General features: G+C 46.0%; 1 protein-coding gene across 4 annotated transcripts in view; it reads right to left on the reverse strand.

Moving 5' to 3' along the window:
* Positions 1-18,165, reverse strand: part of REEP1 (receptor accessory protein 1) — a 111,437-nt gene that overhangs the window by 50,808 nt on the left and 42,464 nt on the right. For all 4 annotated transcript variants that reach the window (XR_014295939.1, XR_014295940.1, XM_082643036.1 and 1 more), the window contains exon 2: positions 8,866-8,938. Coding sequence is in view for 2 of the 4 variants with exons in the window: in XM_082643036.1 (XP_082499162.1) it covers positions 8,866-8,938 (73 nt within the window). In the remaining 2 variants the exon portion in view is untranslated. The remainder of the gene's footprint in view (positions 1-8,865; positions 8,939-18,165) is intronic.

Below are 18,165 nucleotides of genomic sequence, written 5' to 3' on the forward strand. Positions count from 1 at the left end.
ACTAAATCTCAGGAGGGAGGTTGAGGCTGAAGACAAAGGTGAGGGAGCCAAGGCAGAGAGGAGGCTGGAAGTGTTAGCCTAAAAGAAGTTTCCATCATGTACTCCTCCACTTTAAAACACTTCCATGCAGAAGGAAGGGTCTGAGAATGACTCACTGAGCCTAACAAGATAAATGAAATACTGGTGACTCATTCATGGAAACCATAAATAAATCACCTGGAAATGGTTTTCCCCACTAGGCCTCGGAGAAACCAAATGAAAGTTATTTTTCCAAGATTTGAAATAGAACTTGCCAGGTTTGAGGGATTCTACCCAAAATTCCCTGCAAGATGAGGGGGAGCCTGGGTGGGCCAGCATCCAAAAAAGAGAAAGTTATTGCTGATTTGCGAGGTTATCACTGGGGGCAGCTCTGGAGTGGACAGTTGACAGCATAACTGGGAACTCCCTCTGGACTGGTCAAGCACAGGAATGAGAAGATAGGAGAGCAGTGGTAACCCCAGGTCATAATAAAGGGTGGGAAGCAGAGCTTGTTGACCTTCCATGAGCCACAGAGGTGGGCTGAGACCCCACAGCCCATCAGACCCTGCTCCCAGGGCTCCTGGGAGCCTGCAAAAGGCCTCCCCCATGAGTTGTGGAGACAGCAAACTCAGCCACCTCTTAGCCTCGCCTCACCTTTAGCCTCCCCGATGCAGTCACACTAATATTTCTTGAGCCTCTCACATTCCCTCCTGCATCTGGGCCCTGCTTCAGCCTCAAGGGGAATTCCCCAGGCCAAATGACTGAGAAAGGACAAATGTGAGCCTGGTTGACAGATGAGTCTGCACCATCTGCTGGCACGAGCTCACAGTGGACAACTGTATAGTCAGGGGTGACCTGGAGAGAGTGGGGAAGGAAATTTCCTGCAGGCAGAACTCTGAGCAGCACAGTTAGCCTGGAAGAAGAACTGTCCTGAGGTAACACATTTATACTGTCACCCGGTTTATTAACTGTATTTTCTTATTTTCTGTAGTCTTGATGCTCTGACATCTGGGGTCCTGCTGACTGGAGAGAGACTGCCCCCTCTAGGACTAGCTAATTCTTGAGACATTCTTGCCCCAGAGCAAACATGCAAACTGACCAATCCAGGATCCATACTCCAAACTACCTCCTTTATGGAGCTCTCGTAGGTTGAGCCAATACTTCCCAGCCCTAATCATCCCAGGACCTGGTACCAGATAACTAGAGGCAGCCCCCACACCCCCGAGCCTGCTGAAATTATTCCAACTAGCCAGTTCTAAGCTGGCTTACTCTGCCTTGCCTTGCCTTTCCCACAGAAACCATGATAAAGGTCATTGCCCACATTTCCCCCTCTAACTCCTCACTGACCCTGGTGCTTCTCCATGTGGCCCTGCATGGTGTGCTGTGCCTCCTACTTCCAGGGAACTGTGAGTAAAAGCTTCTTCCTCCATGAGCCATTTCTGTGTCTGCATGCCTTACCATACCTGATTAAAACAAATCTGGGATACATTTTAAAACACCAGGTAAGAATTTGGATAGAGGATGAGGTACTTGGAAGGGACAAGACTGAGCGATTGGTGTTGAGGTGGTTTGGAAATTATATGAATGGGCCCACAGAATGCAAATATTTGTGGCTCTTGCTAATGCTCACCAGAAGGTCCTGATGGCAGAGGAGGCTCTTGGTAATCAGGTGGATGAGATGACCAGCCCTATGGATGTCTATGAGCCTTTTACCTCAGCATGATATTGCATGTTCAATGGGCTCATGGACCAGTGGTCATGTAGACAGAGGGAACACATGGGCTCAGCAATGTTCATCCCTCTCACCAAGGGCGACCTGGCCAGGACCCTGCTCAGACACCAAGTTGCCAGCAGTAGTGACTAAGTATCTCTAGGACAGTACCATATCTTAAAGCACCAGCCAGCATCCTGGGAGCAGGCTCATCATAACAAGCCCCTTCCTTCATAGAAAGGGCAGCATAGACTCTTTTCTGGAATATTCATTTATTGGGTATGTGGACTTGCTTTTCCCACTGCCACGTTTCTGGCAGCCATACAGCAAGCTGTGGACTCAGTGAGTGCCCTTTTCATTTTGATGTATCCCAACATTGCTTCTGACCAAGGGCCCTCTTCTACAGCAAAAGAAATATGACAGTAGGCTGATGTTTTGGGGAACCCCTGATCTAATCATGTACCCCAGTGCCCTGAGGCAGCTGGCCTTATACAATGCTACAGGAGCTTTGGAGAGTTCCAGAAAAGAACCAGGTGGGAGTCAGCGTTCTGTGAGGTGATATGCTGTCCTACAGGATGCAGTTTCCTCTCTGAACTAGTGACCAACACTAGGTACTGCATCTTAGCCAGAATCTAAAGGTTCAGGAACCAAGGAAATGAGGGTGGTGTTTCTTATGATTAAGCCTAACGCTAGCTCCTTGTAACTCAAAATGTGGTTCATGGGCTGGCACCACTGGAAACTCCTAGGAGCTTGTAGAATCTCAGGCCCTACTCCAGAGCTAATGGATCCGAATCTGCATTTTAATAAAACTCTCTATTTATTCATATGCATGTTAAAGTTTGAGAAACACTGGTCTAACCCACTCACAACACTTCTGCTTCTCATCCTCAAACCTCTGAACTCTGCTTTTTAATAATTTTAGTACTCGAAAGATGGATGCTTCCATGAGGGATATAAAATGGTTCTGATGAAGTGGAAGCAGAGACTAGAAGGTCACCTGGCCATTTCAAGACCACCATGCCACTAGGAAATAGATAATAAAGGGACTCATGGGCTTTCTTGGGGTGACGGATCCTGCTTATCAAGGGGAACTAGAGTTGCTACTACACAATGTGGCCGGAAGGAGGGTGGATGGAATTTAGGGGTCCTCTAGGGGATCCCCTAGTATTGTCTTATTCAGAGGTAAAGTCAATGGATCACTACTACAACCCTACAGACGTAAGACTACTAAGGCCTCAGGAATGAAGATTTAGGCCACACACTTGGAGAAGAAACCACACTGAAGGCACAGGGGAGCACTGATTGGATGGTGGAAGAGGGAAGTAATAGGAAAAGTTGTGAAAGACTTTGGAATGGGTGCCCTGTGGGATGCTAGGTGCTGTCCAGAGCAGCCTTCCGAGTTATCTTAATTCTGCAGGTGTCTTGTTTTACAATGTCTTTGAGCCATTTTGCAACTTTGTAAGTTACAGAAAACTGATTACAATGCAAATAATTTAGTCTATAGATGTGCCAAAGAATTTTGTCCAATGGAGGTACAATTGGGTCCAATGGCCCTACTTCCCAAGAAATCAGTTGAATATCTATGAACAAATTCATTTAGTTATTCCTCAATGCTTATATATATATATGTTCTTTGGAGTCTCCTTTGAACTGTTTTTTAACACCTTACTGGTTCCCTCATTACTTAATGAGTTAAGTAAAATTTTCAACATGTGTTAATTTTATATTTGTACAAGAATCATTATTTTACCCTTTTAAAAATCATCTTTTAACAAAAGACATAAATACCAACTATGAAATCATGACCACTTGCCTAAATAAGGACTGCGCCTTCTATCCATTTTCTTCCTTTCTGTGTTAGGTATAGATTTAAATATTTTAACTAATTTTATTTTTATTTATTCTCCTTCTCCCCCTAATATAGTATATAGGGTGTATCAGTGATGGTTCACTTGACAATTTAATTTTTAGAGTATTGAATATTAAGGTTAGATCCTGTCAGAGCCAGAGGATACTGGATCTGGAGCTGGACTCAGATGAAGAATTGGATTTAGCAAGCATCAATAAATGAGTGGTAGAGAATTCTTGTTGGAAGGTTTATTTTCTTTTTCTTTTTGGCTGAGTTGGGTCTTCGTTGCTGTATGCGTGCTTTCTCTAGTAGCGGCAAGTGGGGGCTACTCTTCATTGCGGTGCGCGGGCTTCTCATTGCGGAGGCTTCTCTTGTTGTGGAGCACGGGCTCTAGGCACGTGGGCTTCAGTAGTTGTGGCTCGCGGGCTCTAGAGCACAGGCTCAGTAGTTGTGGCTCACGGGCTCTAGAGCACAGGCTCAGTAGCTGTAGCGCACGGGCTTAGTTGCTCCGCGGCATGTGGGATCTTCCCGGACCAGGGCTCGAACCCGTGTCCCCTGCGTTGGCAAGCGGATTCTTAACCACTGTGCCACCAGGGAAATCCCTGGAAGGTTTTTTTAAAAGCCAAAACCTGGGTAAAAAAGTGGATGTGGATGTTGTGCAGCCCAAGAAGTAACTGTAATATAGATCATTATATTATATATATTTTCATATATATAATATAAAGGCATACCTCGTTTTACTGTGCTTTTTTTAATGCACTTTGCAGATATTGTGGGTTTTGGGAGTTTTGTTTTTTTTTTTTACAAACTGAAGGTCTGTGGTTAACAAGTCTATTGGTGCCATTTTCCCAAAAGCATTATTTTTTTTTTTTTTGCGGTACGTGGGCCTCTCACTGTTGTGGCCTCTCCCGTTGCAGAGCACAGGCTCCGGACGCGCAGGCTCAGCGGCCATGGCTCATGGGCCCAGCCGCTCCATGGCACGTGGGATCTTCCCGGACCCGGGGCACGAACCCGTGTCCCGTACATCGGCAGGCGGACTCTCAACCACTGCGCCACCAGGGAAGCCCAAGCATTATCTTTTAATAAAGGTGTATATAGTGTTCTTTTTAGACATAATGCTATTGCATACTTAACAGACTACAGCATAATGTAAACACAACTTTTATATGCAGTAGGAAACCAAAAAGTTTGTGTGACTCACTTTTTGGTGATATTCATTTTATTGTTGTGGTCTGAAACCAAACGTGCAATATCTCTGAGGGTGTGTGTGTGTGTGTGTGTGTGTGTGTGCATGCGTGCACATGTGTGTGTGCGCACGTGTATATGTATCTTTTTTTTTTTTTTTTTTTTGCGGTACGCGGGCCTCTCACTGTTGTGGCCTCTCCCGTTGCGGAGCACAGGCTCTGGACACGCAGGCCCAGCGGCCATGGCTCACGGGTCCAGCCGCTCCGCGGCATGTGGGATCTTCCCAGACCGGGGCACGAACCCGTGTCCCCTGCATCGGCAGGCGGACTCTCAACCACTGCGCCACCAGGGAAGCCCCTGTATCTTTTTTTTAAACTACCAGCATCCAAAGCCTTCTCATTTGGAGGGTGTCTCCCAGCATGCAGGTCTTTACGGGAGGCAAGGCCTATTATCCTGGCTTGGAAAAATCAAATGCCCCTATCCAGGGTTTTGAATCTTCATGAAATGTTCCAAAGCCATGGGCAGCTGGCAGCCAGTTCCATGGTGGTGACCTGGGCAGCAGCTTCCTAACCAGACCCTTCCTGAGGTATAAGCTTGGCTGTCACCCAGACTTCTCAGATCTTCCCCAATTTCTGAATATCTTTCCCCAGGCTTCTAGTTAATCCTACAAATTCCCATAAATTCCTTTCTGTTTAAGTTTTTGTCTCAAAACCTTGACTAGTGCAGTAAGTTTGGAAAGACATAAAAAGCTATGAATGTCAAGAGCGGTGTTTCTCAAATTGAGGATCTTGTTAAAGATGCCAATTTTTATTCAGGAGGTCTGGGTAGGGCTTGAAACCCTGCATTTCTAACTAGCTCCCGGGTGATATTGATAATGCCGGTCCACAGACCACACTTTGGGTGTTGAGAACAACAGCACTGAACGTGGGACTTCTCTGGTGGTCCAGTGGTAAAGAATCCGCCTACCAATGCAGGGGATGCGGGTTCGATCCCTGGTCAGAGAACTAAGATCCCACATGCTGAAGGGCAACTAAGCCCGTGCGCCACAACTACTGAGCCCGCACACCTCAACTACAGAGCCCGTGTGCCGCCAACTACAGAGCCCATGTGCTCTGGAGCCCTCACGCCACAACTAGAGAGAAGCCCGCCCACCACAACAAAAAATCCCACGTGCCACAACTAAGACCCAACACGGCCAAAAAAATAAAGAAAATAAATATTTTTTAAAAAAAGAAGCACTGAATGCTTGTAGAGAAGTGGCTGGAAAGTAGGGAGAGCAAGATCAAGAAAGTTCAACACTGCCTAATGGAGTTTGGACTTCATCCTGCAGGTAATAAGCAGCCATGAGAGGATCCAGGGGGAGTAAAATGAATAGATTTCCATTTTTCAAAGGCCTGTAGAAGTGATGTAGACAACAGAGCATGAGATGAGGGACAGGAGGTGGAGGAAGCAGTTAGCGGTACGGCAAGCAGAATAACAGTCCCTGCCCCCAAAATGTCCTCGTCCTAATCCCCAGAACCTGTGAGTATATTACATTATAAGACACATGAGACTTTGCAGTTATTAAGTTAAGGACTTTCAGATGGGAAGATTATCCTGGATTATCCAGGCAGACCCAATGCATTCACATGATCCTTACAAGTGGAGAACCTTTCCTGGCTGCGGTCAGAGGGAGACAGGATTACGGAAGAACGGTGGGAGACGCGATGCTGCTGGTTCTGACGATGGAGAAGGAGGCTCGAGCCTAGGGATGCAGGTGGCCTCCATAGGGATGCAGGTGGCCTCCAGGAACTGGAAAAGGCAAGGAAATGGACTCTCCCCTACAGCCTCCCAAAGGAGGCTTGATTTCAACCCAGTGAGACCCATCCAACTTCTGACCTCCAGAACTGTGAGATAATACATTTGTGGGGTTTTTTGGTTTTTTTTTTTTTTTTTTTTTTGGCTGCATCGTGCAGCTTGTGGGATCTTAGATCCCCGACCAGGGATTGAACCTGTGCCTCCTGCAGTGGAAGCCTGGAGTTCTAACCACTAGACCACCAGGGAAGTCCCGCATTTGTGTTCTTTTAAGCCACTAAATTCATGGTCATTTGTTACCGTGGCAATAAAAAAAATCGAATACAGGAGGCCACTGTGGCATTCCAGGAAACGATGATGAGAGCCTCACTGAAGAGACAGGCAGCACAGAGGGAGAGACCTGGTTTGAAAGATTTTAAGGAGGATACAAAGGAAGGGTCACAGTCACCACCTGGGCGTCTGGGTGGGGACGGGTGGTGAGGAAGGGACAGGAGTTAAAGGAAGTTTCCAGGTTTCCCTCTTGGACAAATGGGTCTGTTGGTCAAAAGGAGTGTGAATGCGCGTGGGAGAAAGCACGTGAGCATGCACGCAAGTGTGTGAGGTGAGCGCATGTGAAAAAGCGCAGGAAAAGGAGGCAGGTCTCCCGTAATACCACCGGGTGCCTTGCTTCCAGTTCCATTTTTACCGAGAAACTGTCTAATCTTAGCTCTCAAGCGTTCCCTCCTGGGAAAGGCACGTGCTCACCGCCAACATAAACAGCTGCTCCGCCTGTCAGTTATATTTCTCCTTTTAAATTAATGAGTGCCGTTCTAGTCATAAGCCAGGCTCCTGTGAGTTTAGACAGAGCAAAACAATTCACCAGGGTTTGCTCTCTCCCGGATGAGCGGACAGCATTGAGTTTCTACCCCTGCAAATCGGAGGATCAGACCTTGAACTGCGGTGACCCCTGCTTTGCTTCCTTTCCTGGCACAGTGTCCCCCCCTCCCCAGGCTGGAAGCAGTCGGGGAAAGGGAGACCTGGAGGAGGCTGCCCAGTGCTTTCCCCTGGGCCGAGCCCATTAGGAATCATGAAGGTCTGTGCTTGCAACTTAACAGCTATTTATAGTTCACACTCTGAGATGCGTTCACAGACACATGCTGGGGACCCAGCCTCCACAGGAGAACACGCCCCGTCTGGATCCCCTGCTTCGTAGCAAATGCAAGCCAGGCAAGCAGTTCTAAGAAACTCAGAGAGTGGGTGTAGGCAGCTCTGGTTGAGCTGATCTGGAGGAGGCTGGTTTCATCCTAAAGACATCCTGGGAAAGCTGAGAACTTCCAAACCTGCTTTGAATGATTTCTTTGCCTGTGCCTAACTTGCCAAGTGACCTCTTCTGAGTAAAAGCAGAGCAAAGACTCTTTGTCCCTCACAACACTAGGCGCTAGGATTGTTGATATCCACCCACTGCTCAGATGAGGAAACCGAGGCTCCTGGAAGTGAAGATTCTTGTCAAGCATTGTGCCAATCAGACATCAGAGCCAGGGCTTGACTTCAGTCTCTTGATGACAAAATCTGTATCTTTTGTACTTCGACCTGGGATACTGTCCTCCCTGGGGAGGGACACTCCTCCCTCCCCAGCCACCCCCCACAGGTCTTCATCAATCAAGGTGTGGTCTGATGGTTCTCCTGCCCAGAGGTGCCCAGCACATTTAGGGCTGTGACTGGGGCACCCAAGTCACCCAACAGTAATACAATCCTCCAACCAGTAAGGACTCCTAATCCCCTGCCCGTGTGTTCAGCTCTCTGCGAGGTGCAGTGGGAAGCAGTCACAGGAGGATGGTAACTCCTGCCCTCTAAAAGCTTATAAAGCAACAGGGCTTAAACTGTGGGGTGTTCAAATCACAGCACCGGCATGGGGATCCCAACTGCTAGGCAGGGTCTGCTGGGCTTTAGGACCTGTGCTCCTGCCTCCAATGCCAGACGGTCTCCCAGTAACACTGCTTTCCAGTCCAGACAAGGAAACTGAGGCTCAGAGAGATGATGTCACTCTTCCAAGGCCATCGAGTGGCCTGTGGCCACTGGGGGCCTCCAATTCCAGGTGCCATTTCCCCTTGCCAGGCCTCCCCGCTCTGCTCACTTCCACACTCTAGGTCTAAAGAGGAGGTCTAGCTGGGAGAGGACTCCTGGGTCACACCCAGCAGGTCGCTGTACTGCGCTGCTTCCCAGCACCCACCAAAGAGGGCATCTGCGCCCCGCCCCTGCACTGCTCGCCCAGATTCCCCCATCGGACCCCATCACCACCACCACCCCGCCCCCAAAAAGTGCTACTTACATATTCTTTAATGTCCTTCGATTTCACAGCCTTGTAGGAAGAATATGCAGGGTAAAGGGTGCCAAATATTAGCCTGGAGGGGAGAGAGGGGAAGAAAGAGAAATGTGATTTTCATTCATCCTATTTGGTGGAAAGTGTCATCTTCGATGCAAGAAGCATCCTCCAAGCTACAGAAAATGCTGCTGTGAGGCTTGATTAATTTTTCTGAATGCCCTGAAGATTTTCTGCTCATGGCTGGGACATGCTTGGGAACCTCTATGTCCTGTTACAGCTCCACACCGACCTCCTTCAATCTGTCATTTGGCAACACAGCAGGGTGGTTTGAGGTCATGAAGCCAAAAATGGGGCCACCCTCTGGAAAGGCCGAAATTATATCTGGGGAGCAAGATAAGACAGCTAAGGGGACAAACGAGTAGTCTGAAAGGAAGCAAGAAATTTAAGAAAGAGAGGGATGGCCACAGCGCCAAAGACACAGGCAGCTTGGGGAAGCCCACTGGATTCCATCACAAGCCAGCTCAGAGAGGGGGGTCTCCCCAACAGCCCCATGCTGTCCCGCCCCCTAAGCAGTATTCTCAGATACCAGGGAGAGTCTTCCTTCCTCTGTGAGCCTTTCCTGACCTCAGCACCCCCTGAAGATTAGGTTCCTCTCCTGTTCTTCACTGCCACTCCCTGGATAGTCCCCTTTCTTAGCCCTTATCCATACCACGTGCAATGGTTTATTCAATGTCTGTCTCTCCCACAAGACTTGTAAGTTCCACAAAGTCGAGGATGGTGTCTATCTTGCTCATGTAACCACACCCCCTGGGCCTGGTAAGTGCTCAGTAAATATATGTTCACTCTGGGTAGTTTCAGAGAGCAGTGAAGCAAAGGCCAGAGCCATCCAGGGGACACTCGTGACCTTGGGACTGAGGTCTCAGCAGCAAGGGGATGCCAGACAGCACTGGTCTGATTCAGCAAAGCCTCGGGCACAACACCACAGGCTCCAGAGAGATAAACACACCGTCCTTTGGCACAGATGCCCTGCTTATTAGCCACATCTCCCAGGATGGTGTCCAGCCCCTGCCCTGAGGCAGTGTGTGAGCAGCAGAAGAGGCGGGTGGAAAATGCATCCCGACCCAGTGGCCCACAGATCTGCTCCTCTGTGCACCCCGATGGCCAACAACATCTCCTGAGCGGTCACAGAGGTGGGAAGCACAGGCACCCAGCCAAGGGAGGCCAGTGCTCCGTCCGTCTGCTGGACTCGCCTGTGAAGTGGCTGCCAGCATCCCCCCACCTGGTTCCCTTTTGACAGCACAGGGGCAGCAGACGAATTTGCTTTCCAGTCTCTAAAAGCTGTGAAACACTGACGTGTAAGGGAGCAGATGCAGTATTTCACTGCCCAGGGGAGGGAGAATGGGATGAAAATGGCGAGTTCTTCTAAATCTATTTTGGAGCAAAGAAGTAACAAATGAAGCAGGCCCAAGCCAAAGGGGCTTGGGACTTATGTCCATTCAGACTGAGTCCCCCTGAGAAGGCCCTTCTCCCACCTGGCCTCCCAGACCCTCTTCCCTCAGCTCCGGACCCTAAGGCCAGCAGCTGTCCCCCAGTGAGCCGGGCTCGCAAGCTCACAATCTGTGACTTCCTGCTGTCTGGCTCTTCTGCCTGAATTTTAGTGCATGATCTTCCCACAACCCTTTTTCCCCCCCCCCATAAAGTCTCACTAATCCTTTAAGACCCATCTCAAAAGAGCCACTTCTGTGAGTCTTTGATCACTTGTCCCTCAGAATTTTCTTGACACTTGTTAAGTCTATTACAGTCCTTATGTAGTAGTTTTAATTTTTAAAAAAATTAAAAATAATGCTATTAATATCACTGATTACCCACTAATGCCAGGCACTGCTCTACAGCCTGTATATTCTCTCAACACCCATACGGGATAAGAATTCTTACTACTCCATTTTACAGACTAGGGACTAGGACACTGAGGCCCAAAGAGACACAACAGCCAGGAGGCCGAGCTGGGATGTGAGCTGGGTAGCCTGATGACAGGCTTACTGTCTTCTCCCAGGGCTGCCTGGGCTGGTTGAGTCAGACCATCCAGGCCTGGGTGATTAGTGGGGTCCCTGGCACCTCACACAGCCCTTGCCCAAGTGGGTGCCGGACACATGTCTGATGGGTGAATAAATGTCAAACGATTGCAATCTCTCTCCAAGGAACCAGCCCACTTGAGAGAGTCACATGACTCTCTCTACAAGGTCAAGAGGAAAGCGGTAAAATTCTTAGAAAGATCTAATGCTGCTTAAGAGCTCAAGGTCGGCTCAAGAGCGGGAAGGGAAGGCTTGAGTGCCATTCTCTAGGGGGGAGACGGGGTTCTGTGCTAACACACTCCTCCCAGTTTTCTGTGAATGGAGGCTTGCCTGGCGCCTCAGAGCCGCAGAGCTCTGCACCCACCCTCCCTCTGCCCACTGCCATTTCCTGCTACCCAGAAGGCCCCTCCCCAACCTACCGCCTCCATCTATCTGCCTGCTGCATTCCTCCTATCTTTGCCTTAATTCCTCCTACTGCTCCAAATTAGGGGCCTTCAGCCGGGTTGCCTCTCCCACCTCCTCCACAGCTGCAGGGGAGGGACCATGAGCCTCATGTGAATTCTACCCTCTAAGGCAGTGGTTCCCAACTGGGGGTGATTTAGCTGCCTGGGGGACGTCTGGGCAATGTCTGGAAACTGGTTGTCACAGCTGAGAGAAAGCTATTGGTATCTAGTGGGTGGAGGCCAGGGATGCTGCTAAACACGCTACAACATACACGACAGCCCCAATAAAGCATGATCTAGTCCACAGCATCAGAAGTGCCGAGGCGGAGGAATCTTGGTCTAGGGTGATGTTTCCCGGTCCTTGGGTCCTGGACCCTTCACCCAACCATCACGGGCAATCTGCCCCAAGAGTTTTTTAAAAGTGCCCAGAGTCCCAGGCAGACAGCAAATGCAGTCCAAAATGGCAAAGACCATACACCTACCCCATTGGCCAATGTAACTCTGAAGCTACTTATCAACTTTTTTTTTTTGCGGTACGCGGGCCTCTCACTGTTGTGGCCTCTCCCGTTGCGGAGCACAGGCTCCGGACGCGCAGGCCCAGCGGCCATGGCTCACGGGCCCAACCGCTCCGCGGCACACGGGATCCTCCCGGACCGGGGCACGAACCCGTGCCCCCTGCATCGGCAGGTGGACTCCCAACCACTGAGCCACCAGGGAAGCCCAAACTACTTATCAACTTCTGACCAAGGAACAGAGGTATTGCTCACAGGAATTAACGGTTAACTGTGGCACCAGTTAGTCACCGAGAAGGACTGCCCACCGTTTCCTGGAGCCTGGAGTGACTGCAGGGGAGCAACTGTTGGCCTAGGGCTCAGCTATAAGCTGTGGCACCACCGCTACCAACTGGGGCCAAGACTTTTGTAAACCATGGAAATAACAGTATCTTCCACAGTCTTCTCAGGCATCTTAGTGTTGGGCCAACAATTCCCAATGCCAAATTATCTTGAAAATTAAAAAAAATCAGCACTAGCAATAGTTTCTTCTGAAATTAATTTTTAAATGTAAAACAACAGGCTTATTCGTACAGTTGTTCATGTTATGATAAAACAAATTGAATTTAAGAAATGGCACACCATAAGAGCAGAAAGTAAGATCTACCCCAGCTTGGAGAGGTCTCTGTAGTGTAGTGAATAGGGTATGGGGCTTCGAGGTGGTCTGAGAGACTGAATTCAAATTACGGCTCATGCTATGGTAACATGGTGATTTGGCATAGGTTGCAAGCTCTCTCAATCTCAATCTCAATTTCTTTATGTGTAAAAAGGGGAAAAACAATAACTATATCATGGTTTGTTGTATGGATTAAATGAGCCTGAAGAAAAAAAAAAGAAAAAAAAGAAATGGTACACCACACAGGGGCTTTCAGAATACTGAATTTCTTGACCTGGATGGTAGTTATGCAGAGTTTTGCTTTATAATTACAAATGTATATTAAACTGTACACATATGTTCTATGTACTTTTCTGTAGTACGTTATATATAATTTTTATTAATAATGTGCCATATTAAAAAAAAGAATTTTCTAACAAATGCTGGAGAAGGTGTGGAGAAAAGGGAACCCTCCTACACTGTTGGTGGGAATGTAAATTGCTACAGCCACTATGGAGAACAGTATAGAGGTTCCTCAAAAAACTAAAAATTGAGTTGCCATATGATCCAGCAATCCTACTCCTATGCATATATCTGGACAAAACTATAATTCGAAAAGTTACACGCACCCCTATGTTCATAGCAGCACTATTTACAATAGCCAAGACACGGAAGCAACCTAAATTGTCCATTGACAGATGAATGAATAAAGAAGATATGGCACATATATGCAATGGAATACTACTCAGCCATAAAAAAGAATGAAATAATGCCATTTGCAGCAACATGGATAGACCTAAAGATTATCATACTAAGTGAAGTGAGTCAGAAAAAGAAAGACAAATACCGTATGATATCACTTGTATGTGGAATCTAAAATATGACACAAATGAACTTATTTACAAAACAGAAACAACTTACAGTCATAGAGAACAGACTTGTGGTTGCCAAGGGGGAGAGGAGGTAGGGGAGGGATAGACTGGGAGCTTAGGATTAGTAGACGCAAACTATTATAATATATATAGAACGGATAAACAACAAGGTCCTACTGCATAGCACAGGGCACTATATTCAATATCCTGGGATAAACCATAATGGAAAAGAATATGAAAAAGTATATATATATAATACACATATTATATATATATATGTATGTATCTGAGTCACTTTGCTGTTCACCAGAAACTAACACAACATTGTAAATCAACTATACTTCAATAAAAAATATTAAAAAAATGAATTTTCACAAAAGGTCTTCCAAGTCATGAAGGTACATTGTTTCCTCTGAACATTAAAAGGTATTAAAATTTACACTGATTACATTTTGTGCTTTTTGTTCTTAATAACATAAAAATATAGAATTTCTTTTTTTTTTCTTTTTGAAGATGGTAAGGCAGACTTTATCGACATAAGTATAGGGATCACTGCAAAGGGATTTTACAGGGGGTTGGGGAGAAAGACCAGGCTCAACTCCAAATACAGCATGAGCGAGTGGGAATTTATAGCCAAGGAGCACGGTGGGGGTCAGTGGATGGAAAATTACTAAGAGGAAACATCAGGGATGAGGGGTGTTCTGGCTAAACCAATCTAACAGATTCTTGCTGAAGACAAGCCAGGGTGATCAGACATCACTGGGCAGGGAAGCGGGGTGGAGGATAAAGAACCTGATCAGACATCTTGGGTGATCAGATATGGGGGCAGGGGGGAGGTTCTTGCTAAAACCAGATTTTACAACAAACTACAGGGATGGGCCTAGGAGACGGTTCAGGAACCTGACGAAAGTTTGGTCAAGCAAAGAATTTTTGTCAGTCTCCCTCTTGTTCAAGGAAAGGAAAGACATTCTTCTTTCCTCTGAATAATACAAGTCCATTTCCTCACTCAGTTGTCTTTTGTTCATTACAGACCGGCTGAATCATCTACTTGGTAGTACAGGATGTTTGCTGGGTGGTGCTAGCAGTCAGGCATTTAATGAGGGGAGTTGTTATTCCTTTCCAAGTGAATAATATGCTCTTTTCTTTCAGCTTGAATGACAAGATACCTGCTCTAAGTAGGGCCTAGGGGCTTCTCTTCATTCTCTAGTTAATCTCCAAGGAGTTACAATTAACTAAGAAGAGAGATGGGAGGTCTGTTGAAAGCCTGACCGAGCCCCACCTAGGGCTGGGCTCACCAAGCTCAAGAACAGCAGCCGCTGGAAGTGGAGGGTCCCAGAGGGTGAGCCCGCGCCCGATTCCGTCTCAGCTGAGTCTACAGGTTCCCCTAAACACTCGGTCGCCCCTGCTTCTGCCAGCTCCACCATTTTCCAGCCCTGCTGGGGCCCCAGGGCTGGCAGCGATGCACACTCAGCATTGACGCAAAAGATATACAATTTCTAATTACTGTCCTCTGTAGGTTTTTTCCTCACAGTTTATGAATCAATTTTGATTTATTTCTCTGAGATTTAATTTCCAAGACCATTTTTACTCTCTAACAGAAGGGTACTCCTTGGTTCTTGGGCTCCTTTTGGCATTCCAATAAATATGCTACAATTTTTAATATGGGAAAACTTAAAACGTGAGAGATATATTTGAAGTCTCCCATATACTCTTTCCTCATACATTTCTCTCTCTCCTTCCCCCAAATAAGCACCATCTTGAATTTGGTGCTTATCATTCTCACCATGTTTTTATCAACTACACAAGCCATGCCTAAAAACAAAAAAACTATTTATATCTATTTAAACATTATATAAATGGAATCACACTATATGTATTCCACTGAAATATTTTCACTCAAACTTGTTTTTGAAATTTTTAAAAAGATGTTTATTTATTTTATTTATTTTTTTAGGCTGTGTCAGGTCTTAGTTGAAGCACGCAGGATCTTTCATTGTGGCGTGAGGGCTTCTCTCTAGATGTGGCGCATGGGTTTTCTCTCTCTAGTTGTGGTGTGTGGGCTTCTCTCTAGTGTGGCGTGTGGGTTTTTCGTTCTCTAGTTGTGGTGCGCAAGCTCCAGTGCATGTGAGACCTGTAGTTTGCAGCACGCAGGATCTCTTGTTGAGGCGTGCGAGCTCAGAAGTTGTGGCGTGCGAGTTCAGAAGTTGTGGTACGCGGGCTTAGTTGTCCCATGGTACGTGGGATCTTAGTTCCCCAATCGAACCCGCATCCTCTGCATTGGAAGGCAGATTCTTTACCACTGGACCACCAGATTAGTCCCTAAGTTTTTTTTTTTTTTTTTTTTGGCCAAGCTGCGCGGCTTGCAGGATCTTAGTTCCCTGACCATAGATTGAACCCACACCCTCAGCAGTGAAAGCACAGAGTCCTAACCACTGGACCACCAGGGAATTCCCAGTTTTTGAATTTTTTTTAAATTAGTCAAGCGTATATGTATATAATTGGAAAATATACAGTTGACCCTTGAATAATGTGAAGGTTAGGGATGCCAAACCCCTGCACAGTCAAAAATCCATGTATAACTTTTGATTCCCCCCAAACTTTACTACGAATAGCCTACTGATGACCAGAAGCCTTACCAATACCATAAAAAATAAACACATATTTTGTATGTATTACATACTGTATTCTTATAATAAAGTAAGCTAGAGAAAAGAAAATGTTATTAAGAAAATTGTAAGGAAGAGAAAATACATTTAGAGTACTGTACTGTGTTTATCAATACCATAAGTTTATGTCATCTGTTTACAAGATGAATCATCTGTCAGTACCTACATCAATATTGTCTTATATGATACAAAACACTGTAGATGTTATGTGTATTACTAACACTAGGCATCAAAAATGAAAAGGTAATATGAAAAAGAAATTCATATTTATTTACAGGTATAATGATTTGTACATTGATAATGAAGAAGCAGCAATGTGATTGTTTTATGGTAGCCCAGTGTGATAGACAGAATTGCTTCACGGTGGCCTAGCCTATACACTAATGAATGAATTGTTAGACAGTTGATATGGCATACAGTATTACATTAATATGCTTTTTAAAAAAAATTATTTATTTTTGGCTGCATCGGGTCTTTGCTGCTGCACACGGGCTTTCTCTAGTTGCATTGAGCAGGGGCTACTCTTCGTTGTGGTGGGAGGGCTTCTCATTGCAGTGGCTTCTCTTGTCATGGAGCACGGGCTCTAGGCGTGCGGGTTTCAGTATTGTGGCACGCAGGCTCTGTAGTTGTGGCTCGTGGGCTCTACAGTGCAGGCTCAGTAGTTGTGGTGCACGGGCTTAGCTGCTCCGCGGCATGTGGGATCTTCCCCGACCAGGGATCGAACCCGTGTCCCCTGCATTGGCAGGCGGATTCTTAACCACTGCACCACCAGGGAACTCCAACAGTAATAGTCTTAATACAGGATTGGAAACATTGTTACATTTAAAAAACCCACTTATCTGTGATGATAGGGTGATACATCATTTCTCCAATTATGAGAGAGAGAGGCATACTGCATGATAATGTAATTCTTTGAAAGCAAAGTTATAAAACAGTAAGAAAACTAACACATTATTAATTTATATTAAATGTCACACCTTATTTGAGGATAGACTACTATCTACATATATTTTATGTGTTCATGACATACCTTTTTGTTAACTTTTTCAATATTTCTAGGCTACATGGTTTGTGAGTTTTTTCAAATTGTTGCAAATCCCCCCAAATTTTCCAATATATTTATTGAAAAAAATTTGCATATAAGTGGACCTGTGCACTTCAAACCCATGTTGTTCAAGTGTCAACTGTAGTTCATATTTTTATATTAGAAGTGTGTATTAAATTTTTTTTTTTTTTTTTTTTTTTTTTTACTGAAGGGGTGTGCTACAAAAAAAAAGTTTGGGGATAATAGTCACAGTTCATTGAACCAGCCTTTCATTAATAGATGTTTACATGCTTCGGAGCGGCTGGGTCCGTAAGCCATGGCTGCTGAGCCTGCGCGTCCGGAGCCTGTGCTCCGCAGCGGGAGAGGCCACAGCAGTGAGAGGCCCACGTACCGCAAAAAAAAAAAAAAAAAAAAAAAAAAATAGATGTTTAAGTTTTTTTCCTGTAATGATTTTAAAATACGTATACAAATTCTTTTTTTTGACATTCGTTTTTTCGAAAGGTGAAGCTTAATTTAGGTCCCCTTGAATGTGGGCCAGACTTGGTGATTCACCTCCAAAGAACAGACTAAGGTGGAAATGGCAGTGTGTGACTTCTGAGACTATGTCATACAAGACACTGTGGTTTCACCCCTCTCAGATTACTTTCTGTGCAGGACATCAGCTACCATGTTGCAAGGACACACAATCAGCCCCGGAGAGGAAGTGAATCTCTCATCAAAATCCAGCGCCAACATGCCTGTCAAGTGAGGGAGCCATCTGGGATGTGGATCCTTCAACTCTAGTGAAGCCCTCAGATAACTGCAGCCCCCATATAGCTTAATCACAGCCTAATGAAAAAAGCTTGAGCTGAACCATCCTGTTGAAGTTTCCTCAAATTCCTGACCCACAGAAGCCATGTGAGATAAAAAATGTTTACTGTAGGTTTAACCAGCTAACTTTTTAGGTATTTTGCTGTGTAGCAATAGATACCTAATATGCTTCTTAGTTTTTATTGTTATAAATACTGCTGTAAAGAAATCTGTATGTGTGTTTGTGTGTATTTACATATTGGCACTCTCGTA

This window comes from Mesoplodon mirus (genome assembly GCF_964341445.2).
Source record: "Mesoplodon mirus genome assembly, chromosome: 14".
In the NCBI taxonomy this organism is placed as follows: domain Eukaryota; kingdom Metazoa; phylum Chordata; class Mammalia; order Artiodactyla; family Ziphiidae; genus Mesoplodon; species Mesoplodon mirus.